Source organism: Triticum urartu, chromosome 3A (genome assembly GCF_056163025.1).
Source record: "Triticum urartu cultivar PI428250 chromosome 3A, HENAU_Tu73, whole genome shotgun sequence".
Lineage (NCBI taxonomy): Eukaryota > Viridiplantae > Streptophyta > Magnoliopsida > Poales > Poaceae > Triticum > Triticum urartu.
In genome coordinates, this window is record NC_141875.1 from 15,410,873 (window position 1) to 15,438,855 (window position 27,983).

General features: G+C 51.6%; 1 protein-coding gene and 1 pseudogene across 1 annotated transcript in view; both read right to left on the bottom strand.

Annotated features, from left to right (window-relative positions):
- Nucleotides 1-11,990: 11,990 nt before the first annotated feature.
- Nucleotides 11,991-27,983, bottom strand: part of LOC147977841 (uncharacterized) — an 88,197-nt gene continuing 72,204 nt past the window's right edge. The window contains exons 4-6 of the mRNA XM_087545984.1: nucleotides 26,600-26,610; nucleotides 25,578-25,589; nucleotides 11,991-12,917 (exon numbers count right to left, since the gene is read on the bottom strand). Coding sequence (XP_087402110.1) covers nucleotides 12,550-12,917; nucleotides 25,578-25,589; nucleotides 26,600-26,610 — 391 coding nt within the window. The 3' untranslated portion in view covers nucleotides 11,991-12,549. The remainder of the gene's footprint in view (nucleotides 12,918-25,577; nucleotides 25,590-26,599; nucleotides 26,611-27,983) is intronic.
- Nucleotides 14,367-15,243, bottom strand: LOC147977842 (uncharacterized; annotated as a pseudogene).

Genomic DNA, 27,983 nt, shown 5'->3' on the forward strand with positions numbered 1-27,983 from the left:
AGTATGATCGGAACGTCTTGGGAGGAGGTCTATTCCTTCGTTGACCGTGAGAGCTTGTCATGGGCTAAGTTGGGACTCCCCTGCAGGGATTGAACTTTCGAAAGCCGTGCCCGCGGTTATGGGCAGATGGGAATTTGTTAATGTCCGGTTGTAGATAACTTGAACCTTAATTTAATTAAAATGAATCAACCGTGTGTGTTACCGTGATGGCCACTTCTCGGCGGAGTCCGGGAAGTGGACACGGTGTTGGAGTAATGCTTGCGCAGGTTGTCCTCTAGATTCTCTCTCGTGCTTTGCCTCCTTTTCTCGCTCTCTTTTGCGAATAGGTTAGCCACCATATATGCTAGTCGCTTGCTGCAGCTCCACATATTTTTACCTGACCCTTCCTATTAAGCTTAAATAGTCTTGATCTCGAGGGTGCGAGATTGCTGAGTCCCTGTGGCTCACAGATTACTATTACACTAGATGCAGGGCCTGATGATACAGCTCCAGATGGCGCGCTTGAGCTCAAGTGGGAGTACGACGAGGACTCTCAGCGTTATTATGTTTCTTTTCCTGATGATCACTAGTGGTGCCCAGTTGGGGTGATCGGGACCATGTCGCATGTTGGGTTATCTTTCATTTTGGCGCCGTAGTCGGGCCATGAGTGTTTGGACAATGTATGTTATTTATGCACTTGATTGACGTGGCGAGTGTAAGCCAACTATGTTATCCCTTTTATTTATCTATATTACATGGGATGTTTGTGATGATTGCCTGACTTGCGACATATGCTTTCAATGCGATTATGCCTCTAAGTCGTGCCTCGACACGTGGGAGATATAGTCGCATCGAGGGTGTTACAAGTTGGTAATCAGAGCCTTCCCCGACCTTAGGAGCCCCCACTGATTGATCGTTTTTAGCGGCCGAGTTGTGTCTAGAAAAATGTTTTGAGTCATCTAGGAATTATATATCAGAGAGTTTAGGAATTCTTTTTACTTCCCAGTCTCCTCATCGCTCTGGTAAGGCATCCTGACGTAGAGTTTTGACTCTTCTCTTCTCAAATTTCACTAAAAAAATTTTAGGATCACGCGGGTATCTTGGAATCGTTCCGATGGTTTTATGATGAGAACATTGTCTTGGTGCCTCCTGTCAGGGGTTTAGTGGAAGTGTCCCGGGGAGTTGAGCTCTGAGGTGTTGTCGTCATAATTTTATCGTTGCAGTTCTGGAATACCTGAGTTTAGTACGCCGACATCGAAAATCTCTTTTATGCAGTTCGTTGGTGAGATAACCCCGACGCCACCCAGTACTGGGGCGGGAGTTCGGGAGTATCGCCATAACTTGTATAACGGATGCTTTTCGAAGGTTGAGGTAGATGGTTTCCGAAGTTTTTCTCGGTTATGTGTTGAAGTATGGATACAGCTGGATGTAGGATTTGCTAGTTTGGGTGAGATATTATGCTTCCCCTGTATCCCCAACACCTGATTGCATAACCGGAAAGGTTCGGGAGTTTCATAGGTGGGAATTCTTGTAGCTCTAGTTCTTCTTCCACGGATATTGGTTTGAGATTGGGATTTCTTACCGATTATTCGTTCTTGATCCGTACCTTGGTGATTTATTTTCTTCTACCTAATTCTACGTGGCTTCGCAATTTATGGATATGTGACCATTTCAAGAGGAATGCATTCGTTCATTTTGTTCGGATGTGAAGACTTTATGTTGCAATTTTCATTCCGTTGGTTTCAGCTTCATTTATCTGTCTATGTGCTAACGGTGGTCAACCTCTTCAGGATGGCTCCCGCTAAGAGCACCAGTCAGAACCAGAATCAAGATCCGCCACCACCTCCACCTCCTCCGGAGGCATGGCAAGCTGTGATGGCCGCAACCAATGCAAACACGCAGTTGATCATGCAAATACTCCAAGAGCGCAATCAAGGCAGCCAGGGGAATCAAGGCAACAATCAGAATCATTTTGCTACATTGAACCAGTTCCTTGCTAATGGGCCAAAGACGTTCAACAATTGTGTTGAGGCAACCGATGCTGACGATTGGCTTGTGGATCTGTCCAAGCATTTTGAGTGCAGTAACGTCAGGCCTGAAGATTTCGTCAAGTTCGCTTCCTTCCAACTCAAAGATCAAGCTGCAGAGTGGTTCCAGCAGTATAAGGATTCCAGAGGTGGACGTCTGATCACTTGGGATGAATTCCGTCAAGATTTCCGAGCTCATCACATCCCTCAGAGTGTGACTGAAAGTAAGCGTGAGGAATTCCGCAACCTGAAGCAAGGCTCTTTGTCTGTCTATGACTACAACAAGTTGTTTCAGAAGCTCGCCCGCTTTGCCAAGCAGGACGTACCTGATGAGAAGAGCATGATATACCAGTTCAGAGGTGGTCTCAGAGAAGAAATTCAGCTAGCTCTTGTTCTCTTCGAGCCCTTGAGGTACGATGAGTTCTACAACATGGCACTGAAGCAAGAGGCTGCTCAGTTGAGGTGTGATGCTTCCAAGAAGCGAGTCAGAGACACTACGCCTTCTTCCTCTACTCAAGTGGCCAAGCAGCAGAAGTATTGGCTTCCTCCTCCTCCGTTCCGTCAGCCGTATCAGCAGAAGAGCAAAGGTGGCAGTGGTTCTTCCCACCCACCCAACCCTGGCTTTCAGAACAAGACTTCGTCTCAAGCTCCAAGATCGAGTACTCCGTACCACCGTCCGCTTTCAGAGGTCACGTGCAACAAGTGACAACAGAAGGGTCACTATGCCAACAAGTGTTTCAACCAGAGGCGTCTTCCTCCTCCTCCTCCTATCAGATCGGCAAGTACAGCTGTGGTCAAGCATAACCCCAAGCACGCCAAGGTCAACTTGCTGAATGCAGCTCAGGCAGAGGATTCATCAGATGTCATCATGGGTAACTTTCCAGTTAACTCTATTCCCGCAAGAGTTCTTTTTGACACTGGTGCATCACATTGTTTCATGTCAATATCATTTGTTTCCAAGCATGACTTCGTTTCGCAAATGTTGGGTAAACCTATGGGAGTGGTTTCTCCGGCTAAGTCTATGAGGGCTACTTCAATAGTCCCGGATGCTTCTATCATGTTGGGTGATTTCAAATTTCTGGCTTCTCCAATGGTTCTTGGTAACTCGGATATTGATCTTATTCTCGAAATGGATTGGATTTCTAAGCACAAGGCTCAGCTTGATTGTGCAGCCAGGCAGATTCAATTGACTCATTCGTCTGAGGATGTAATTGTCTTTGCCGCGAATGACGATACCATCCGTCTGTTTTCTCTCAATGAGAAGGGTGAACTCGATGCCATCTCGCAAATTCCAGTCGTTTGCGAATATCAAGACGTCTTTCCAGAAGAGCTTCCAGGAATGCCTCCGCACCGGCCAGTTGAATTCGTCATCGATCTTGAACCCGGTACGGAACCTGTGTGCAAGCATCCTTACAAGCTCGGACCTGAAGAGTTGAAGGAGCTGAAGAAGCAACTCGATGTTCAAGAAAGAATGGGTCTCATCTGGCCTAGTTCTTCTCCGTGGGGTTGTGGTGTTCTTTTTGTGAAGAAGAAGGATGGAACAGACCGACTTTGTGTTGATTACCGTCCATTGAACAAGAAGACCATCAAGAACAAATACCCACTTCCCAACATCAACGAGTTGTTCGAACAACTCAAGGGTGCCCAAGTATTCTCCAAGCTTGATCTCCGTATGGGTTATCATCAGATTCGAATTCGTGAGCAAGATATTCCCAAGACGACCTTTAGGACAAGCTATGGGTCATATGAATACACTGTCATGTCTTTTGGCCTCGTCAACGCTCCTCCGACGTTCTCTCGCATGATGAACTTCATCTTCAACGCCTACACCAATGACTTCGTGTTGGTCTATCTCGACGACATTCTGGTTTTCTCGAAGAACAAGGAAGATCATGCCAAGCACTTGCGTTTGGTTCTTGATAAAATGAGGGAACATCAGTTCTACGCCAAGTTCTCCAAGTGTGAATTTTGGCTCGATGAGGTTCTTTATCTTGGTCATATCATCTCTGCCAAGGGCATTGCCATGAATCCTGAGAAGGTGTCTGCAATTGTGAATTGGGAACCTCCTCAGAACGTGAAGCAACTCCGTAGCTTCCTCGGTCTCGCAAGCTATTGCCGAAGATTCGTTGAAAACTTTTCTAAGATCGCGAAGCCTCTCTCAAATCTTCTTCAGAAGCACGTCAAGTACGTTTGGTCTCCGGAGTGTGAGATTGCTTTCAACACTTTGAAAGAGAAATTGATCACTGCTCCAGTTCTGACTCCGCCTGATGAATCCAAACCGTACGAGGTCTTTTGTGATGCCTCTCTCCAAGGTCTTGGCGCAGTATTGATGCAAGAGAAGAAAGTTGTTGCTTATACATCTCGCCAGTTGAAGCCTAATGAGAAGAACTACCCCACTCATGATCTCGAGTTGGCGGCAGTTGTGCATGCTCTTTTGACTTGGAGACATCTTCTATTGGAAAGAAAAGTGGACATTTTCACTGATCACAAGAGTCTCAAGTACATCTTCACTCAGCCTAATCTCAACCTCAGGCAAACTCGATGGGTCGAAATGATTCAAGAGTATAATCCGAGTATCGAGTATACTCCAGGCAAGGCCAATGTGATTGCTGACGCATTGAGCAGAAAAGCGTATTGCAACAGTCTGATTCTCAAGCCTTATCAACCCGAGCTTTGTGAAGCTTTCCGCAAACTTAATCTGCAAATTGTTCCTCAAGGTTTCCTCGCCAACCTTCAAGTCTCTCCTACCTTGGAAGACCAGATTCGCCAAGCCCAGCTTCTTGATGCTATGGTGAAAAAGGTGAAGATTGGGATTGCCAAGAGTCAACCCAAGTACAAGTGCTACCGCCTTGATGACAAGGATACTCTCTTCTTCGAGGATCGAATTGTTGTACCCAAAGGTGAACTTCGTAAAGTGATCATGAATAAGGCTCACAATTCTCTCCTCTCCATCCACCCTGGGAGCACGAAGATGTATCAGGACCTCAAGCAGGCTTATTGGTGGACTCGAATGAAGCGCGAGATTGCTCAATTCGTGAATGAATGTGATGTCTCCAGAAGAGTGAAGGCAGAACACCAAAGGCCAGCGGGTCTCCTCCAACCTCTTGCCATTCCAGAATGGAAGTTTGACCACATTGAGATGGACTTCGTGACTGGGTTTCCAAAGTCCAAGCGTGGCAATGATGCTATATTCGTTGTCATCGATAAACTCACCAATGTGGCTCACTTTCTGCCTATCAAAGAGTCGATCACTGCAGCTCAATTGGCGGAACTCTAAACCTCTCGAATTGTCTCTCTGCACGGTATCCCACAGGTGATCTCTTCAGACCGTGGCAGCATCTTTACCTCCAAGTTTTGGGATTCTTTTCAGAAGGCCATGGGCACCAACATCCGCTTCAGCACAGCTTTCCATCCTCAAACAAGCGGTCAAGTCGAGCATGTCAACCAGATTCTTGAAGATATGCTTAGGGCTTGTGTGATCTCCTTCAGCATGAAGTGGGAGGATTGTCTTCCTTATGCTGAATTCTCCTACAACAACAGTTTTCAAGCAAGTTCGGGCAAGGCCCCATTTGAAATTCTGTATGGTAGGAATTGCCGTGCCCCTCTCAACTGGTCTGAAACCGGTGAACGTCAGCTTTTGGAAAATGACTTAATCACAGAGGCAGAAGAAATGTGCAAAGTCATTCGAGATAACCTCAAAGCAGCCCAATCCCGCCAGAAGAGCTACTATGATAGTAAGCACCGTGATTTGGCTTTCGAGATCGGAGATCATGTTTACCTCCGCGTCTCTCCTATGAAAGGTACTCGTCGCTTCGGTATCAAAGGGAAGCTTGCCCCCAGATACGTGGGACCTTTCAAGATTCTCAGCAAGAGAGGCAACCTTGCCTATCAACTCGAGCTTCCGTCAAACTTTGCAAATGTTCATGATGTGTTCCATGTCTCTTAGCTTCGAAAGTGCTTCAAGACTCCTGACCGCACCGTCAACTTCGAGGACATTGATCTCCAAGAAGATCTCTCCTATCGTGAGCACCCCATTGCTATCCTTGAAGAGACTGAACGCAAGACTCGCAACAAGTCAATCAAATTTCTCAAAGTCAAGTGGTCACACCATTCCGACCGTGAAGCTACCTGGGAACACGAGGATCACCTCCGTTCTGAGTACCCGGCGTTCTTTCAGTCCTAGATCTCGGGACGAGATCCTTTCATAGTGGTGGAGTGTTGTAACACCCCGGATATAACTTTCCCAATTTGTACCCCAACTCTTGCCGTTTCCGGCTTTAAGTTATTTTATTTTCCCGGGTTCGGGTCTTTGTCTCCGTGTGTTGTTATCGTTGTCATGCATCTCATATCATGTCATCATGTGCATTGCATTTGCATACGTGTTCGTCTCTTGCATTCAAGCATTTTCCCCTTTGTCCGTTTTGCATTCCGGCGCTTCGTTCTCCTCCGGTGTTCTTCTCTAGCTTTCTTTCATGTGTGGGGATTAAACATTTCCGGATTGGACCGAGACTTGCCAAGCAGCCTTGGTTTACTACCGGTAGACCGCCTGTCAAGTTTCGTACCATTTGGACTTCGTTTGATGCTCCAACGGTTAACCGAGGGACCGAAAAGGCCTCGTGTGTGTTGCAGCCCAACACCCCTCTAATTTGGCCCAAAACCCACTTAACTCTGCTCCATGATCTAGATCGTTCGATCACGTTCGCGTGGCCGAAAACCGCACCTCATTTGGACTCTCCTAGATCCTCCAATGCCTATATATAGGTCCCCCTCGAAAAATCTCAGATCCCCTCGTCCAAAACCCTAGATCCGCTTCTCCTCGCGCCGCCGGACAACGTCCACGCTGGATCAGACGTGTCTGACCTACTCGCCGCCCGCCCGCAGCCACTCCAGGCATGCCACGTGGCGCCGCCGTTCGCCTTCGCCGCCAGGCCCGGGAGCCCGTGGCCGGCCCCCGAGGCCCGCATCGCCAGCCCCGCCGCCCGGGTTGCGCCGCCGCCCGCGCCTCTGTCTTCCCCGGCCGCGACAGCCCGGCGCCGCCTCGCCTCCTTCTCCGGTCGGCGCCGCCACCGCCCGACCGTCGCCGCCCAGCCGTCCGCCGCCGCTGTTCCGACCCCGCCGCCTCGCCGCCCCGAGATGCCGCCTCGCGCGCCGCCGTAGGAGCTCGCCGGCGTCGCCCCAAGCTCCGGCCCGGCACCTCTCTCTCCTCCGGCGACGAACTCTGGCAAGGGACCCGGCCGACCTCGTTTTGCATGCAGATCTGGGATCCGTGAACAGTAACCCTAGAGGTGGTTTTTTTCTTCTAAGTCCAGAAATTGCAGATCAATGTGCCCATGTTCGAGGCCCCGTAACTTTGCATCCATAGCTCCGATTCATGCATATAGCATATCAAAATGTTCACCTCAGAGAGTACATAATTTCATTCCATTGCATCATTTTCATTTGAGTTTACCTTGATGTCCGAAATGCTGTTAGAAGAGGGCTACTTGAGTTAATTGTCAGATCTGCTACTCCATCTTAGACTTTTGTCATTTTTGCCATGATTAGTGTGTGCATGATATGCCCCGATGCTCTACATATGTTTTGTTAAGGGTTTTGTCATATTTCCAGAGGTGCAACCCATATATTTTTGTGATGTGTGTGGTGCCTAGTGCAAGCTTGCAAAGTGAGGCACTCGGTAATTCTGTTTTTAGGGACTTAGTAATTTCACTAAGTCCTGGGATTGTTATCTCATGATGCCATATGTTCATGTTGTTTCCTAGTGATCCGTGCCTCTTTTGAGGATGATCAGTAAAGGAGTTCTGTTAATGTTGTAGTGCTCTATCCATCCATGTCTTTGTTTGCAATTATGGAGCACCCTAGCTTGAGTCAATCGAGCTCTACTTTTGCTACTTTGTGAATCTGGGCAGATCGTCAACCTGTTTGTGATTTTGCCGATGTTGTTGTAGTTGATCCGTGCATGCTATGCCATTGTTATTTCCATGTCTAGCTTGAATTTTGTGCCTTCTTAATGGATGTATGCTTGTCTTGCCATGACTTGCACCGTGGTGAGTGCATCGAGCTCGTAAACATGCCTACTTGGGTTATGTTTCAGCATGTGCCAGTTTCACTAAGTCTGAAAACTGATTATATTTTTGCTATGTTCATGTGCTTGTTAGTATATTTTCCGATCCCTTTTGGCTCAAGGTCATTAAGGGACTTTTGTTAAGATATTTGAGTAGCTCCATGCCATGTTTTACTTTGTCATGTTCAGGTCCTGTAGCGGATTGTTTTGTTGCTCCGAAGAGAGCTACTTGGTCTGAAATTCGAGACAAGTGTTAATTTCCCCAAGTCTGAGATCTGTTTACCATTTGCGTTTTTGCCATGCTTGTTTGAACCTGTTAATGAATGAATTGGCCGTAGCTCAGTGCTAGACTTTTGTTAAGCATCTTGAATGCTTCCCTGCCATGTATTTAGATGCCATGTTTGAGTGCTGTAGGATGTTCATCTCATTGCATTTAGATGCCTACTTGCTGTAAATCGCAGACCAGTGTCATATTTGAATCGCTTGCCATTTCCAAACCGTAACTCCGATTCCGACGATCTTTATATCGTTTTCAAGCGATTTCATCTCATCTTTCCAGTGGCACACTTGGATTCCCAAGTTGAGGCCAGGTTCAAGAATTACCTGTCATATCTTGCATATGCATCCCGCATCGCATCCCGCATAGCATATCATCATTGCACCATATTGTTTGATCCTTGCACGTGGTTGATTGTGTCCTTGTTGCTTGTTTGTATTGTTTGGGTAGAGCCGGGAGACGAGTTCGCTAACGAGGAGCCCGTTGAGTTTGCTTTCGAGGATCCAGTCAACTCTGACAACTTTGCAGGCAAGATGATCATACCCTCGAAATCACTACTATCTTTGCTTTGCTAGATGCTCGCTCTTTTGCTATGCCAATGCTACGATGCCTACCACTTGCTTTCAAGCCTCCCAAATTGCCATGTTCAGCCTCTAACCCACCATTGTCCTAGCAAACCGTTGATTGGCTGTGTTACCGCTTTGCTCAGCCCCTCTTATAGCGTTGCTAGTTGCAGGTGAAGATTGGAGACCGTTCCTTGTTGGAACATTTATTTAAATGTTGGGATATCATTAAATTGCCATGTTATCTTAATGCATCTATATACTTGGTAAAGGGGGGAAGGCTCGGCCTCTCGCCTAGTGTTTTGTTCCACTCTTGCCGCCATAGTTTCCGGCATATCAGTGTTATGTTCCCGGATTTTGCGTTCCTTACGCGGTTGGGTTATAATGGGAACCCCTTGACAGTCCGCCTTGAATAAAACTCCTCCAGCAATGCCCAACCTTGGTTTTACCATTTGCCACCTAGCCTTTTCCCTTGGGTTTCGCGGACTCAAGGGTCATCTTATTTTTTTTAAACCCCCGGGCCAGTGCTCCTCTGAGCGTTGGTCCAACCTAGAGCTCTGTGCGGGGCCGTCCCTTGGGAACTTGGGTCACGTTGGCTCCCGTACGCTTAGCTTATCCGGTGTGCCTTGAGAACGAGATATGTGCAGCTCCTATCGGGATTTGTCGGCACAGCGGGTGGTGTTGCTGGACTTGTTTTACCATTGTCGGAGTTGTCTTGAAGAACCGAGATACCGAGTCTGATCAGAACGTCTTGGGAGGAGGTCTATTCCTTCGTTGACCGTGAGAGCTTGTCATGGGCTAAGTTGGGACTCCCCTGCAGGGATTGAACTTTCGAAAGCCGTGCCCACGGTTATGGGCAGATGGGAATTTGTTAATGTCCGGTTGTAGATAACTTGAACCTTAATTTAATTAAAATGAATTAACCGTGTGTGTTACCGTGATGGCCTCTTCTCGGCGGAGTCCGGGAAGTGGACACGGTGTTGGAGTAATGCCTGCGCAGGTTGTCCTCTAGTTTCTCGCTCACGCTTTGCCTCCTTTTCTCGCTCTCTTTTGCGAATAGGTTAGCCACCATATATGCTAGTCGCTTGCTGCAGCTCCACATATTTTTACCTGACCCTACCTATTAAGCTTAAATAGTCTTGATCGCGAGGGTACGAGATTGCTGAGTCCCTGTGGCTCACAGATTACTATTACACCAGATGTAGTGCCTGATGATACAGCTCCAGTTGGCGCGCTTGAGCTCAAGTGGGAGTACGACGAGGACTCTCAGCGTGCTTATGTTTCTTTTCCTGATGATCAGTAGTGGTGCCTAGTTGGGGTGATCGGGACCATGTCGCATGTTGGGTTATCTTTCATTTTGGCGCCGTAGTCGGGCCATGAGTGTTTGGATGATGTATGTTATTTATGCACTTGATTGACGTGGCGTGTGTAAGCCAACTATGTTATCCCTTTTATTTATCTATATTACATGGGATGTTTGTGATGATTGCCTGACTTGCGAAATATGCCTTCAATGCGATTATGCATCTAAGTCGTGCCTCGACACGTGGGAGATATAGTCGCATCGAGGGTGTTACACCGCAACCCCGAGAACACCGTCCCCGGGTACGGTGTCCCCGGACACCCCGACGTCAAGCAAGGTGGGTCCCGGGAGGCAGTTCGCAACCCCACCAACGGCGAGGTCGGAGTGGGTCGACGCCGATGACAGCGTTGGCGCCCCCCATAGGTTTCGGCGCATGGGGGATCTCCTCGGTGAGGCGGCGGCAACACCGCAACAGCCCGAGGAAGAGGATGTTGATGACGACGAAGTCTTGCATCTGATGGCCGACGAGGAGCCGACTATGTTCGCAGAGGCTGAGCAAGAGGATTGCTGGCGCCACACGATGCTGGACGAGCTGGCGTCGATCAATGACAACGCCACTTGGACACTCACCACACTCCCTGCTGGGCATCGAGCCATCGGGCTCAAGTGGGTGTTCAAGGTGAAGAAGGACGAGCACGGCGCCATTGTCAAGCACAAGGCGCGCCTCGGCGCAAAGGGCTATGTGCAGCATGAGGGAGTGGACTTTGAGGAAGTCTTCGCTCCGGTGGCAAGATTGGAGTCCGTGTGGCTCATCCTTGCCGTGGCCGCTCACCGCGGGTGGGAGGTACACCACATGGACGTCAAGTCGGCGTTTCTCAACGGTGACCTTAATGAGGAGGTGTACGTCTCCCAGCCACCCGGGTTCGTTGCCAAGGGCCACGAGCAGGGTGTGTATCGACTACACAAGGCCCTATACGGTCTCCGGCAAGCCCCAAGGGCGTGGAACGCCAAGCTCGATGCAAGCCTCGCATCCCTTGGGTTCTCACGCAGCGCTTCTGAGCATGGTGTGTACTCGCGTGGCACCGTGAAAACACTGCTCATCATCGGCATCTATGTCGATGACCTGGTCATTACCGGGGCAGAGCCTGAAGAGGTTCAACGCTTCAAGGGAGAGATGCATCGTCTCTTCAGCATGAGCGACCTTGGGCTGCTCCGGTACTACCTCGGGCTGGAAATGAACCAGGAGGGTGGTCACATCACGATCACGCAAACGACCTACGCCACCAAGATGCTCGAGCGAGCAGGCATGAAGGACTGCTATGCTGTGCATGCTCCAATGGAGGCACGGCTGAAGCTCAGCAAGGAGAGCCCTGAGAAGGCGGTGGATGCCACACTCTACCGTAGCATCATTGGGTGTCTCAGGTACCTCGTGCACACCTGATCGGACATCACGTTCGTTGTCGGATACCTGAATAGGTTCATGGAAGCTCTGGCAAGCGATCACCTCGCTGCCGTCAAGCACCTGCTCCGGTACATCGCAGGAACGCTCATGCATGGATGCGTGTATCGTCGTGGTGATGGCGAGAGCTTGGTCGGGTACAGCGACTCCGACCACGCTGGTGACGTGGACTCCCGGAAGAGCACCTCGGGCATACTATTCCTTCTCGGGAATAGTCCCGTCAGCTGGCAATCGCGGCAGCTACAGCGGCCTGTCAAGGCATTTGGCTTGCTCGCCTTCTCAGCGAGATGCTGAATCAGGACACCGCCCCTGCGCTCATCTTCGTCGATAACAAGTCGGCGATTTCCCTCTGCAAGAAACCAATGCTTCATGACCGCAGCAAGCACATCGGTCTCCGCTATCACTTCATACGTGACTGCGTCGAGAAAGGCTCGGTGATCGTGGAGTTTATCAGGACTGGTGAACAGAAGGCAGACATCCTGACCAAGTCACTTGGTCGTGTCCGGTTCCAGGAGCTGCGCGACAAGGTCGGGATCATCGACACCAAGCTTCTTCGACAAGGTTGAGGGGGAGAATGTTGGGTCAATCTTGGTCTTCCGGTGCACACAACGGCAGCAGCAGCATTTACGTCTTAGATGCATGCATGGCTGCATGTCGGCACGGCAGCAAGTAAAATACTTTTACTAGCAAGAGCAGCAGGCGTGCCTTAGTAGCTAAGTAGTAAGAGGTCAGCAGTGACGTAGTTCACTTGTTTGACGTCAGCCTATGCGTAGTATAGTCGGTTCATTACACTATATAGGGCCGATGCCCACATTTTAAGCCAGGCCAATTCCATTCCGATCGAATCAAGGCAACAAGCCACTTCAGTTTCCTCCTTTGCTCAAGTAGTACTACAGTCTCTAGTGTGTGTGTGCATTACACTAATCCGAGGTGCAGCCACTGATTGTGCAGCTGCTGTTGTAGTGTTCTCTGCTAGATTGTACTGAGAGAGAGCTAGCTGATCGCTAGTAGTTTTGGGCCAACAATATATCCCGAACCACTCGCTGTATGGAACATCCAGGGCGCGCAAGTTGTGCTTGGCTGGGAAATTCTCCAGGAGCATTGCAGGTGGTCCGCTGAAGCTGCAGTTGGCTATGGGACAGAAGCATGGTGCGTGCGGACAATCTTTCCCATGCTCTTGTTTTTGGTAGTATTTTATCCTCGCAGTGCATCCATTGGGGCAAGCAACTTCGAGGGATTCAACTACATCTTCTAGCGTGCGGCAGCGGTTGTAGACGGTGGGAAGGGAGCAGAAGCAGCACTTGCCTGGGAGCTTTTCATGGCAAGACGAACATATCGTATGACCCACAGTATACAAACACTGACGACAGAAACAACAAATCAGTGCATATGATATGAGTCAGTAATTATGCTAATGACAAAATTGCAAGGATCTGTTTTTGTTAGCCATTTGGACTAATAATGTGTGCATCGGATGTGATGTTGTTCTGATTATTCAGAATTTTCAACCTTAACTTGCAATTTTGCAACTACATAATTACAATCCAAAAACATACAATCTTGTAATCAGTTAATCACCCTATCCGATTCTAGCTAACTAAATAATTTCGGGAAAATCCTGCAGTTTGCGGACAAAGTCAGACGAACTAGAAGTATCATAATAGTAATCGAATCTAATAATTAACGAATTTCGAAATATTATAAGACACCCAGATAGTTCCCCAGATCTATTGATATGCTATCGCCTCTGAGAAGCTCCTACTCGTAGGGCTTGACTTGAACCAGCAGAGATCAAATCAAACACAAGGGATATTACCTGCAAAATGGGAGGGCGCAGGGGGTGGCAGCAGACGGAGCAGTCAAGGACGTCGAGGTCGTCCATGGTGAAGATGGGCCCCGCCGCCCCAACCTTCATCCTCTGGCTGACACCGCCCTCATCTTTCTCCCTCTCCTCCCGCTTTCCCATCGCTTCCTCCCTTCCTTCCACCGAAAGCAGTGGCAGCGGCGAAGCCAGCCGCCGGATCGCAGATTTCTGGTTGCTCTTGCTGGAAGCGAGCCGCCTCTCTCTGTCTTGGGATCTTGTCCCCCTTTATTCGGTCTTCTGTCTGGCGTTGTAAGTGGGAGCCGAAAGAAGAAGGAAAGGGGAGATAGGTGTGTTGGCGCCACCTCTAGACTAGCTCTGGCTCATGCAGCTGGACGGAGGTAGACGAAGCACAGAGGACACAAGGTTTATTGGCGACCAACGCCTAGGCCACGAACCCTTTCTTTTTCTCTAACCACCGTGCAACAAACACTTCTCAACCCAGCCGGCTTTGTAGCCTGGGCAGTAATGCAGCGCTCCGTTCGGCCACGCGCACGACGCGCACACCGCGTTGCTCGCAACCGACTGCAAACAGCCTAGCTACTACACGGCGACTTATACATGCATGCACGCCCATCTACCTAGCTCACGTGATACATACATACGCACACCACACACACACACCTACACCACGGGCACACACGCACGCACACCTACGAACCTGACGTGGCCACACACCGCCCATACACACACATACACCACGCCGCCGTTGCGTTCCGCTCGTCCCACGCGCATCGACGCGCCCGACGAGTCCGACCGCACCAGTACGTCCCGCACGTCCCACGCGCATCTGACGCGCCCGACGAGCCCGACCGCACCAAACCGTGGCTTATTCCAACACACACCCCCTAAGCCACGGCCTAAAGGAGTCCGTCATCGTCGACGTTGGCACCGGCCAAGAGAGCCTGCTCCGCCGCCGGTCCTTTCCGCAGCTGCAGGCACTCGCGCCGGAAGTGCCCGTGCTCCCGGCACTTGTAGCAGCGCCTGCGCCTGTTGCCGCCGCTCCCCGACGCCACGCTGCGTCCGTCGTCGTCGTCCCGAGCATCGCCGTGTCGACGCTCCTGCGCTGCCCACTGCGCCGCGTCATGAGCAGCTGCTCACCCCCGCGCTCGCCGCCGTCTTGTCCACGGCGCCGAACCCGCTCGTCGAACGCACGCAGCCGCCCGAGCGCTTCGTCGAACGCCATCGTCGTCACGTCGTGAAACTGCTCGATGCCGGTGACGACGGGGAAGAGGCGATCCGGCACCGTATCCAGCAACTTTTTGACAAGTGCTGCGCCGCCCAGCGTCTCCCCGAGGTTGGCATACCTCGCCGCCATCGCCGCGAGCCTCCCGCCGTACACGTCGACCTCCTCGCCGTCCGCCATCTTCATCCGGTCGAATTCACCTCGCAGCGTCCCTAACTCGCCGCGCAGACCCGATCAACGCCGACGAATCTCACCTTCAGGGAGTCCCATACCTCCCTGGCGGTGAGGTTTGTCGACACCTGCAGCAGCACATCCTCCGGCAACGCACCGAGGAGCAATGCGCGCGCCATCTTGTCCTTCTTGGCGTTCACCGCCGCGTCGCCCGGCGCCACCGCCTCCCATACAGTGTGGACGTCGAGGATCGCCTGTGCCTTGATGGCCCAGACCGTGTAGTTGTCCGCGGTCAGCATCGGCATCGCCATCGTCGCCGATCCGCCCGTGCCGCCGCCGTGTGGGACGAGCGCCATGGTCACCGGTGATTGCCCGAACCGAAGCTCTGATACCAATTGTTGGCGCCACCTCTATACTAGCTCTCGCTCATGCAGCTGGACGGAGGTAGACAAAGCACAGATGACACAAGGTTTACTGGCGACCAACGCCAGGGCCACGAACCCTTTCTTTTTCTCTAACTACCGTGCAACAAACACTTCTCAACCCAGCCGGCTTTCTAGCCTGGGCAGTAACGCAGCGCTCCGTTCGGCCACGCGCACGACGCGCACACCGCGTTGCTCGCAACCGACTACAAACAGCCTAGCTACTACACGGCGACTTATACATGCATACACGTCCATCTACCTAGCTCACGTGATACATACATATGCACACCACACACACACACCTACGAACCTGACGTGGCCACACACCGCCCATACACACACATACGCCACGTCGCCGCTGCGTCTCGCTTGTCCCACATGCATCGACGCGCCCGACGAGCCCGACTGTACCAGTGCGTCCCGCACGTCCCACGCGCACCTGACTCGCCCGACGAGTCCGACCGCACCAAGCCGTGGCTTATTCCAACAAGGTGAGAGGCTGGGCCGAGCAATGGCCCAAATAGAAGACGAGTACGCACTACTAGTACATGTCTACAGGCACATGACACCTGCTGTTATTTCTCAAAAAAAATGTTGTTTTCTCAACAAACAAAAAAACATAATGCCCGCTAAATACTTCTCCCCAAAAAAGATGCTAAATACTTAATTTGTAACTTTTGTGAGAATAATACTTCTTTTGGAGGTTAAGGTAGAAACACCTACACTAGCTATTCAACTGATATTGTATCATGAAGATATCAATATTTAGGATTGTATACACGAAAAGAAGTCATCCAACCAAGCTTTGATATATGGTGGTAATGAAACTCGACGGGTGGCGGTGGTCGAGGGACTAGGTAAGGAAGGAATTCTAGAGGATTTGCACAGCAGTGGGAGATCAGAGTCATGGGAAGGATGCAACACCTCTCTTCCGGGTAAGATTATGGAGAATTTCCGGTTTGTGAATATGAGGGAAGACAAAGATGAGAACGCCATCCTTGAGGAAGATCTAGAGGATTTATAGAAAGATGTTGAATTATGGCGCTCGATAAGGTTCCTACCAGAACATGGCGTGTTCTCTGGAGAGATCATATACGCTTGGAACTAGGCACAGGTAGTAGAGTTTAGGGCTATGGAGGATAATCTATTCTCAGTAAGATTATGATATCTTTCTGATTTGGAGCGTGTGATGATATTAGAGTTGTATGAGAGGAATGTGAGGAATAATGAGGTATAGATGCTCATGGATAAGCCAAGGATGTAGAATTAGACCTGTAGGTGACCGATCATGGAGATGGAAAGGATACTTCCTTGCAAGAGTCAAAGAGATTGAAGGAAAGAGATGAGAAACCAATGGAATATGACTTGGCCAAATTGGTGGGCTCGCCTCTGGAGCACAACTAGGCCAAATGTGTATCTTATGTTGGAACTGTCATGAGCTCAGGAGACACTGAACAGTTCAAGATTTGGTCTGCATGGTGCAGTTACATCACCTGAAACATGAATTCTCTCTCAAAGAAGAGGAAGGAGAAGGAGTGGGTATGAAATCTAAGTTGAATGCCAGGGCTTTTCCATTACTTTGTGATGAATCGAAGGGAGAAATGAGGCACTACCAGAATTTACCCAATTGCCGACGGCCAAATCTATGCCGACGGCCCCCGTCGGCATCGACAGATCTATCCCGACGGCACAGGCCAGGCCGTCGGCGTAGGAAAGCCGTCGGCATACATCCACCTATGCCGACGGGGGCCGTCGGCACAGAAGGGCCGTCGGCATCCCAATAAATATGCCTACGGTGGCCGTCGGCATAGAGGATGCCTTCGGCATATCTGTGGGCCCGACTGCCCGGGCGGCGACATCCTTTGACGGCGTGAAGCCTACACCGACGGGGCCTATCGGTGGCCGTCGGCATATCTGCCACGTCATCGATCCATGTGAACTGCCACGTCAACGATCCGAAACGCTCACCAGTCCGTGGGGTGGCATATCTATGCCGACAGCCTTGCCGTCGGCATAGGCTTGGCCCATGGGCAGTGCCACGTCATCGATCCACGCCATACGCCACGTCATCGATCCATGGCTCTACCCTTCTGTGGCTGTAGCTATGCCGTGTAGGTATAGATTTCTAATATTTTTTTCATATTTTATTTGTTTTCTCTTTTTCCTTTTTATTTTTTCCCAAAATAATTAGATTAACTTAAATGTGCCTTATGTACAGAAAACATATCTCGATTATATATATATATATATATATATATAGATTGCCCCCTCTCGGGCGTCGCTTCCGTCGTGTTGCGGAGAGGGGAGACGGGACGGGGTACCTGGGGGGGGGGGGTAGCAATGCCGCCAGGTGTTGCGGTCGGCCCTCCTACGGTTGTGGAAGCGTGGTGGTAGGCGCAGGCACGCGGCTCCGGGGTGTGCCCCTCCCCTCACGGGCGTCGCTGCCGCCGTGTCCAGGAGGGGGGAAATGGCAACGTCGGGCCGACACGGAGGGAATCTTGGGGTGGGTTGGGTCGGGACTGTGTTGGGGATGTAGCTATGGGCTGGTCTATGACAACCAGGTGAAAAGGTCCACCGGTCAAACCCCGTGCGGTGAAAGTCAAAGGGCTAGACCCGGCAGTCGTCTGTGTCAGGGTTAGACGGGACGGTGTACCTGGGGGGTAGCAATGCCGTGAGGTGTCGCAGTGGGCCCTCCTATGGTTGTGGAAGCGTAGTGGCAGGCTCAGGCACCCGACACGCGACTCCTGGGTGTGCCCCCCTCACGGGCGACGCTGCCACCGTGTCACGGAGGGGGGAAACGGCCACGTCAGGCCGACACGGAGGGAATCTTGGGGTGGGTTGGGCCGGGACGGTGTTGGGGGTCTAGCAATGGGCTGGGCTATGACAACCAGGTGAAAAGGTCCATCGGTCAAACCCCGTCCGGCGATAGTCAAAGGGCTAGACCCAGCGGTCGTCTGTGTCAGGGTTAGACGGGACGGGGTACCTGGGGGGTAGCAATGCCGCCAGGCGTTGTGGTGGGCCCTCCTACGGTTCTGGAAGCATGGTGACAGGCGCAGACACCCGGCACGCGGCTCCGGGGAGTGCCCCCCTCATGGTTGAGGTCCCAGTGCGACGCTCCGGTGCCATTGCTACCCCCAGGGCCCCCGTCCCGCCTAAACTGTAGCGTTTGACCACGGGATCTAGCCCGTTGACTTTGCACGGACGGGCTTTGAGCAGTGGACCTCTCCACCCGGTTGTGTTAGGTCAGCCCATAGGAACACTTTGGAGCAACATCCGGGCCAGACCCACAGCAAGATCCCCTCCGTGTAGACCCGACGCGTCCGTTTCCCCCGTCCAGGTGTTGGCGGCGGCGCCGTCCGTGAGGGGGGGGGGGGCACACCCCGGAGACGTGTGCCGGGAGTTTGCACCCGCCACAACACTTCCAGACTTGTGAGAGGCCGCCTACGCAAGATTTGGCGCCATGCTAGCCCCCGGAGGCCGCTGGCCATAGTCGTAGACACGCGAAGAGCAATCCGCGTAGAGGGAAGTGTTCAGATACTTCTCCAGCGTGAAAAATTATGAAAAACTACCATCAGTCCTATAGCACATATGCCCACGTCGTGTAAAAAACTCATGATTTTATCACGCTCCAAGTATTTAAAAATATTCACGCCGCATCGTTACCGCAGAACGTCTACTACCGTGTCATCGCCATCAGTGGGGGGGGGGCACAACCCGGAGACGCGTGCCGCCTCTTCGGACATGCCACCACACCATCCCGCATGTATGATGTCCCGGTGCGATGCTCCGGTGGCATTGCTACCCCCCAGGGCCCCTGTCCCGCCTAACCCTATAGCATTTGACCACGGGATCTAGCCCTTTGACTTTGCATGGACGGGCTTTGAGCAGTGGACCTGTCCACCCGGTTGTGTTAGGTCAGCCATAGGAACACTTTGGAGCAACATCCGGGCCGGACCCACAGCAAGATCCCCTCCGTGTAGACCCGACGCGTCCGTTTCCCCCATCCAGGTGCCGGCCGCGGAGCCGTCCGTGAGGGGGGGGGCACACCCCGGAGACGCGTGCCGCCTCTTCGGACATGCCACCACACCACCCCGCATGTATGATGTCCCGGTGCGATGCTCCGGTGGCATTGCTACCCCCCAGGGCCCCCGTCCCGCCTAACCCTATAGCATTTGACCACGGGATCTAGCCCTTTGACTTTGCATGGACGGGCTTTGAGGAGTGGACCTCTCCACCCGGTTGTGTTAGGTCAGCCCATAGGAACACTTTGGCGCAACATCCGGGCCGGACCCACAGCAAGATCCCCTCCGTGTAGACCCGACGCGTCCGTTTCCCCCGTCCAGGTGCCGGCGGCGGCACCGTCCGTGAGGGGGGGCACACCCCGGAGACGCGTGCCGCCTCTTCGGACATGCCACCACACCACCCCGCATGTATGATATCCCGGTGCGATGCTTCGGTGGCATTGCTACCCCCAGGGCCCCCATCCCGCCTAACCCTATAGCGTTTGACCACGGGATCTAGCCCTTTGACTTTGCATGGACGGGCTTTGAGCAGTGGACCTCTCCACCCGGTTGTGTTAGGTCAGCCCATAGACGCGCGATGGTATTTTTTCATAATTTTTGGTGATGGAGAAGTATCCGAAAAATTTCCCCTACGCGGATTGCCCTTCGCGCATCTACGACTGTGGCCGGCGGCCTCCGGGGGCTAGCATGCCGCCAAATCTTGCGTAGGCGGCCTCTCACGAGTCTGGAAGTGTTGTGGCGGTTGCAAACGCCTGGCACGCGTGTCCGGGGTGTGCCCCCCCTCACGGACGGCGCCGCCGCAGGCACCTGGAGGGGGAAACGGACGCGTGGGGTCTACACGGAGGGGATCTTGCTGTGGGTCTGGCCCGGATGTTGCTCCAAAGTGTTTCTATGGGCTGACCTAACACAACCGGGTGGGGAGGTCCACTGGTCAAAGCCCGTCCGTGCAAAGTCAAGGGGCTAGATCCCGTGGTCAAACGCTACAAGGTTAAGCGGGACGGGGGCACTGGGGTAGCAATGCCACCGGAGCGTCGCACCGGGCCCTCATACATGCGGGGTGGTATGGTGGCATGTCCGAAGAGGCGGGACGCGTCTCCGGGGCGTGGCCCCCCCTCACGGATGGCGATGACACGGTAGTAGACGTTCTGCGGTAACGATGCGGCGTCAATATTACTAAATACTCGGAGCGCGATAAAATCATGAGTTTTTTTGCACGACGCGGGCACATGTGCTATAGGAACGATGGTATTTTTTCATAATTTTTGGTGATGGAGAAGTATCCGAAAAATTCCCTCTACACGGATTGCCCTTCGTGCGTCTACGGCTGTGGCCGGCGGCCTCCGGGGGCTAGCATGCCGCCAAATCTTGCGTAGGCGACCTCTCACAAGTCTGGAAGTGTTGTGGCCGTTGCAAACGCCCGGCACGCGTGTCCGGGGTGTGCCCCCCTCACGGACTGCGCCGCCGGCACCTGGAGGGGGTAAACGGACGCGTGGGGTCTACACGGAGGGGATCTTGCTGTGGGTCTGGCCCGGATGTTGCTCCAAAGTGTTCCTATGGGCTGACCTAACACAACCGGGTGGGGAGGTCCACTGGTCAAAGCCCGTCCGTGCAAAGTCAAAGGGCTAGATCCCGTGGTCAAACGCTACAGGGTTAGGCGGGACAGGGGCACTGGGGGGGGGGGGGTAGCAATGCCACCGGAGCGTCGCACCGGGCCCTCATACATGCGGGGTGGTGTGGTGGCATGTCCGAAGAGGCGGGAAGCGTCTCCGGGGCGTGGCGATGACACGGTAGTAGACGGCTCACCCCGGAGACGCGTGCCGCCTCTTCAGACATGCCATCACACCACCCCTCATGTATGAGGGCCCGGTGCGACGCTCTGGTGGCATTGCTACCCCCCACCAGGGCCCCCGTCCCTCCGTGTAGACCTCACGGGCGTGGCTGCGGCCGTGTCCCGAAGGGGGGAAACGGCCACGTCGGGCCGACACGGAGGGTATCTTTGGGTGGGTTGGGCCGGGATGGTGTTGGGGGTGCAGCTATGGGCTGGGCTATGAAAATCAGGTGAAAAGGTCCACCGGTCAGACCCAGTCCGGCACAAGTCAAAGAAGCTAGATCCGGCGGTCGTCTATGTCAGGGTTAGACGGGACGGGGTACCGAAGGGGGTAGCAATGCCGCCAGGTGTTGCGGTGGGCCCTACTATGCTTGTGGAAGCATGGTGGCACGCTCAGGCACCTGACACGCGACTCCGAGGTGTGCCCCCCTCACGGACGTCGCTACCGCCATGTCTCGGAGGTGGGCCCTACTATTTTTTACATTGTGCTGAGAGTCACACATATGTCATAACAAAAAAAATCGCAAAGTATCAGCCGTCGGCATAGCAGCGCGCACAGCCACGGATCGGTGACGTGGCAAAGGGCCAGGCCTATGCCGACGGCCAAGCCGTCGGCATAGGTTGACCTTATCCGCTGCGGTTCGCCCCCGACCACCCATTCCCCATCTCCCCCTTTTCCTCCCGACCCACACCCGCGCCGCCGACGGATCCTGTGCTCCGCCCGCCGCTGCCCTTCCTCTCCAGTCGCTGCCGCCGCCGTTCCCTCGCCCTGCTCCGCCGCCGCCCCACACGCGCTCTGGGCCGCCGCCGCCCTTCCTTCGCCACTTGCCGCAGCCTCCCCACCCATGTTCCCCCCGCCCTTCCACTCGCTCCGGCCGGCGGCTAGGCTGCACCGGCCCTCCTCTGCCGCTGCTCCGGCCGGCCTAGCCCGAGCCCAAGCTCCCCTCCGCCTCCCCATCCGTGCCTGCCCCCCCCCCCCTGAGCCGGCCCTCCCCCACGGTGAGCTCCTTCCCTCCCTCTTTGAAGCAATTTTTTTAATTTAGTTAGATGATAGATGGATGGATGCATTATGTATGATGATAGATGGTTATATGGATGAATGCATGCATTATGTATGATGATAGTTAGATGATAGATGATGTGATGATAGTTAGAAATGTGAGAAACACAAGAAATGCAAAAAAAATAGATGATAGATGATGATAGATTATGATGTTAATGATGATAGATGATGATGTTGATGATAGATGATAATGCTTTTTTTATGCCTTGATAATTTTTAGATGATGACGATGACAGATTTCCATTTTTTGCGAAAGAGATGATAAATGATGATGATTGTTGGATCATGATAAATGATGATGATGATTATTTTTGTATGCTTCGATGATTGTTACATGATGATAGATGATGACGGCGATGTTCTTAAATTTTGTCACGGTGCAGATTCTGTGGTGTTCCATCTCGGTGGAGTGATCGTCGTAGGAGCTGTTGGACCCCGATTGTCCCTCCACTATTCAACTACTTCCTCTACAGCCGAGGGTGAGCTACGAATAATGTCACTAGATTTCATTCTCAAGTCAAGTGGCGTAACCTAGGGGTCTCCCGTCCGAAAGGGTTGCATCGATAAATATGCATTCAATTGCATATTTATCACCGCAGCTCTTTCGGATTGTCCAACGTTTTCCTTGGACAGCCCGAGGATGTGTAGATTGGGTATGTTCTCCATGTTCTACCCCGTTCTGAGACAGGATTTCGGCAGCACCTCCCCATTGTTCTCCGGAGCACATTCTCTCGGCTATTTGCCGAGACGTGTATCTGGAGAACAGCGGGGAGGTGCTGCCGAAATTTTGTCTCGGAACGGGGTAGAATGGAGAATGTACTCAATCTACAGATCCTCGGGTGGGATTAGGACCCATCTTTACCTATTAGAGATGTAGGTGGATTAAACACGGTAAAAACTGAAAATCTGATGTGATTAATTTAAGTGAATCCTTAATTATGTTGTGTGGGTTGCAAAAAAGCAGAGGATGGCAGATAATCAGTGGATGTATAGTGGTTTTATCCGTCGGAATCGAGTAACATCAGAGTGGATCGCGAAAACCGATGTGTATTTGAAGGAGATATTCCGTCATCCAAAGGGAATTATCCCACCATGCCCCTATGCGAGATGTGCCAGACGTCACCGTAGAAATCAGACGGACATGAGTGAGCACCTTCGCACGCACGGATATATGCCAAACTTTGACATGCCGCCGATAAACATAGCCAAGCAGGACCGTGGTAGAGAGGAGGTGATGTGACAACGCATCGATGGATATGAGGACGACGGTGTCAGGGACATGCTAGATGATGTCATTGTTGCAGAAACGGAAAATGCGACACCTTAAGAGAATGAACCGGAGGAGCCTGAGGCAACCGCAAAGGCCTTCTTGGAGGTCTTGGCCTCGTCGAAGAAACCTGTTTATGCGGGTGCGAAAATATCTCAGCTGGATACTATCTCGCAACTGATTGCAGTTAAGGCTGAGTACGGCTGTAGCCAGAAATGCTTCGAAGCATTCCTGGGAGTATGGGCTAACAGCCTCCCTGAGGATCATGAACTGCCAAAAAGCATGTACGATACAAAGAAAATCATGAAGGCACTCTCTATGGATTATGAGAAAATAGATGTTTGCCCGAAGAATTGCCTTTTGTTTAGGCACGAGTATGCGGATGACAAGTACTGTAGGAAGTGCGGTTCGTCTCGGTACATTGAGGTGGTCGGTGAGGATGGTGAGAAAAAGCAGCTAACCATCCCCGTTAAGGTTCTTCGGTATCTTGATTTTATAAAAAGACTGCAGCGCCTTTTCATCACGAAGGAGTCTGCCAAAATGATGAAGTGGCACAAGGAAGGTATAAGGTACAATCCAAAAAAAATCATACATCCATCGGGAGGGGAAGCATGGAAGTCATTCGATGAAGAATACCCCGAGGAAGCAGCCGAGGCTGGGAATGTCAGAATAGCCATATCAGGTGATGGGTTGAATCCATATGGTATGTCGTCCAATCCATACAGCTGCTGGCCTGTGTTTGTAATTCCGCTCAATCTTCCTCCCGGTGCCCTAATGCAACGGAAGACCATGTTCTTGTCGCTCATCATTCCGGGGCCTGACTACCCGGGGAAGCAATTGGGTGTGTTTATGCAGCCGCTTGTGGATGCTTTGCACCATTCTTGGTACTTTCCGAGGTTGACATACGACCGGGATCTGCAGAGAAATTTCTTGATGAAAGTTTGGTTGCACTATTGCATGCATGACTTTCCCGGCTATGCTCTATTCTGCGGATGGTGTACAAGTGGTAAGATGCCATGCCCAGTGTGCATGCAGGCTCTGCGAATGATTTGTCTGAGTAAGGGTGGCAAGTATGTAGCCTTTGACCTGCATCGACAGTTCCTCCCTCCAGACCATCCAGACAGGGAAGACAAGACGAACTTCACGAAAGGCCGGGTTGTTCATGAAGTAACCGAGATTCCAACATTTTCGGGGGCAGATGTTCTTGCTCAGCTAAAAGCTCTCAAGCCTAAAGTCAAAGGCAAAGCCAAAGCCAAAGGCTTCGAGGGATATGGTGAGACGCACAACTGGACGCACATTACCCCCTTCTCGCAGCTTCCCTATTTCAAGGACCTCAAACTTCCTTACAATATTGATGTGATGCACACCGAAAAGAATGTGGCAGAGTCCCTTTTCCACACGATCCTCAACATTCCTGATAAGACGAAGGATAACGTAAAAGCTAGAGCCGATCAACAGAGAATTTGTGATAGACCACGCCTGAACATGAAGCCTCCCACAGGCGGTCGAAAAAACTGGTTCAAGCCAGATGCTGACTTTGTCCTTAAACCGCCAGAAAAAAAAGAAGTACTTATCTGGCTGAAACAAATTTTGAAGTTCACCGATGGTTATGCATCGAATATAAGTAAGGGAGTCAATCTTTCAACGGGCAAAGTGACTGGCCTGAAGAGTCATGACTACCATGTATGGATTGAGCGGATAATGCCGGTGATGGTTCGAGGCTATGTCCCCGAGCACGTCTGGCGAGTGCTTGCCGAGCTTAGCCATTTTTTCCGCACGCTCTGTGCTAAAGAAGTAAGTAAAGAGGTGATTGAAAAATTGCATAAGAAGGCACCGGAGTTGATAGTCAAGCTAGAGAAGATCTTTCCGCCAGGCTTCTTTATTCCGATGACACATCTCATTCTGCACCTCGCGAACGAGGTATTGTTGGGGGGCCCTGTGCAAAATCGCTGGCAGTACGGCCCTGAGAGGCAGAACCAGCATCTCCGACGGAAATGTGGAAACAAAGCTAAGATTGAAGCTTCCATAGCTGAGGCAGTTATCCTAGAGGAGGTGTCAGACCTCAGGACATCATACTATCCAGACCACGTTCCCCATCTGCATAACAAGGTGCCTCGATACAATATAGAAGAGCCCAACTATCAACCCAGGCTCGATCTATTCAACGCGCAAGGTGGGAGGGCTGGGGCCTCGAAATCTTATAACATGCCACGACAAGAGTGGGAGGACCTCATGTTCTATATCTTGCACAACATCAAGGAAGTTGAGGAAGTGTGGATGAGGTAATACCACTACACCATTCCTTTATGTCTTCCACATCATCATGTTTCATGTTCACTTAGTCCCGGTCTATCACCGCTTATCTTTTTTTAGTGATTTCGTTCAAGAGGAATGGACGGGAGTGAATCCTCCTACTGAGGCGGAGGCACTTACTCTTCTCCGTCATGGAAACCCTGGACGTAAAAATTTTGTTGCTTGGTTCATGGAGAAAGTAATTTTCCACACTCCCCTATTAAATACCTACTTCAACATTTATTAGTTAATCGAACTAATGCACGCAACAATTTCCATTATACTTGTAGGGAAAAGATCCGAACATATCTATGGATGATGAATTGAGATGGGTTTCCATGGGTTTTGACCCTGCCGTCGTGACATGTAAAAAGTATGATGTGAATGGGTATCGCTTCCATACAGAGGAGCACCAAAACAGCCGCCCCGATCCCAAAACTATAAATACTGGAATGTACACCCCCGGTCAAAATTCAGTAGACTACTACGGAAGGGTACAAAATATATACAAGGTTAAATTCCGCCAGGGGCGCGAGACCCTAAGTCTGCCTGTGTTCAAATGCCGATGGTTCGATCCGCAGGAGGGGGTAAAACATACGCCTTCCATTGGTTTGGTCGAAGTTAAACCATCAACCGTCTATGCCGGAGCCGATCTCTTCATTGCTGCTACCCAAGCTACACAAGTATATTATCTGCCTTACCCATGCCAGAAAGTGTATCTAAAGGGTTGGGAAGTTGTGTTCAAGGTGTCGCCACATGGTAAGCTACCAGAACCGAATGAAGACGATTACTACAACATTAACCCCATGACATACGAGGGAGTGTTCTATCAAGAGCAACCTGATGATGATGATGATGTGGTTAGAAACGATGACGCTAGACCATTGGGTGATGATGATGTGGACCCAAACGTCGACGATGCACGGAATGATGGTGAGACCATTGTCAATGAAAATGACATACTTATGCTAGAAAAGTTAAACGAAGACGCTGACGACGAGGAAGAGCCTCCACCTCCGTCGGACAACGAAGATGATATGATTGATAGTGATGATGAGACGGACCGAGAAAGAGGTTACAACAGTGATGATTCATATGGGTTCTAACAGATGTATGTTTCAAGTATTTTTTTCTATAGTTTAGGAATATGCCTTTTTATGCATTTTTATTAATGTGTTTATTATCATGCCTTTTCCTTCATTTCATTAATTTACTAATTGCATTTTCTCTTTTCAATGCAGGTTCGTGGAACATGGGCAAGGGGAAGGCCGACGGCGTGGGTTTCCTACGCAAGGTCGTCGGCCTGCCTAGTCGGAGTGGTCGAGCACGTAATCCTCCCCCTCGGCTACTTGACGATGACTCCTCACAGGGAGGTCGAGGGAGAGGTGCCCCTAGAGGAGGAGGGGGCGGGGGGAGAGCCTCTAGAGGACGAGGTGCTGGGGGAGAGCCACTACAGGGGGTCGCGGCCAGAAAGAGCGCACCCTCACCGACTTAGGGGTGTTGTCTTTAAGGCCCTCCTCTAGTGAGGTACCCTCTAGGGAGGAGGAGGAGGAGGAGGAGGTGGTGGTGGAGGAGGAGGAGGAGGAGGAGGTGGAGGAGGAGGCAGGCGAGGAGGAGGAGGAGGAGGTTGGGGAGGAGGTTGGGGAGGGGGAGGCAGACGAGGAGGAGGGTGGTGGCGGGATGATGGTGGTGACGGGAAGGGGGTTGACAAGAAGGGGTGGCTGCGTGGCAACGCAAAGCTACCAAAGCAGGTTCCTGCTACTGAGGAGCAGAAGTGGCTCATTGAGCCCACAGGAAAAGAGTAAGTGGTTCATTATTTTGCTTGTCACATGCTTATTCCGGTTGTTATTTATGTTGCTTGTCACATGCTAATAGTTCATTCTTTTGCAGCAACTGGATATATTCTAAAGGGGTCCGTATTCCCAACGGCCTCATCACCTTCTTGCTGAAGTTATATTGGCCGGGGTTGTACTGTCCTGATCCAGTCAGGAAGCCGGACCGTCGGGTTTTGGCCACGAGCTGGGACCACTGGGAAGCGGCCCGCCACGCGGACCATGAGACCCATGCGAAGGCCGTGATCACTACTTTCTGGGTGAGTTCTCCTCAGAAGCACAAGTCCATTCTAGTTTCATGAATGATTTAACTCATGGCTTCTTCCATTCTTGTTTCATGCATGATTGTAAACATTCTATCGAGTTC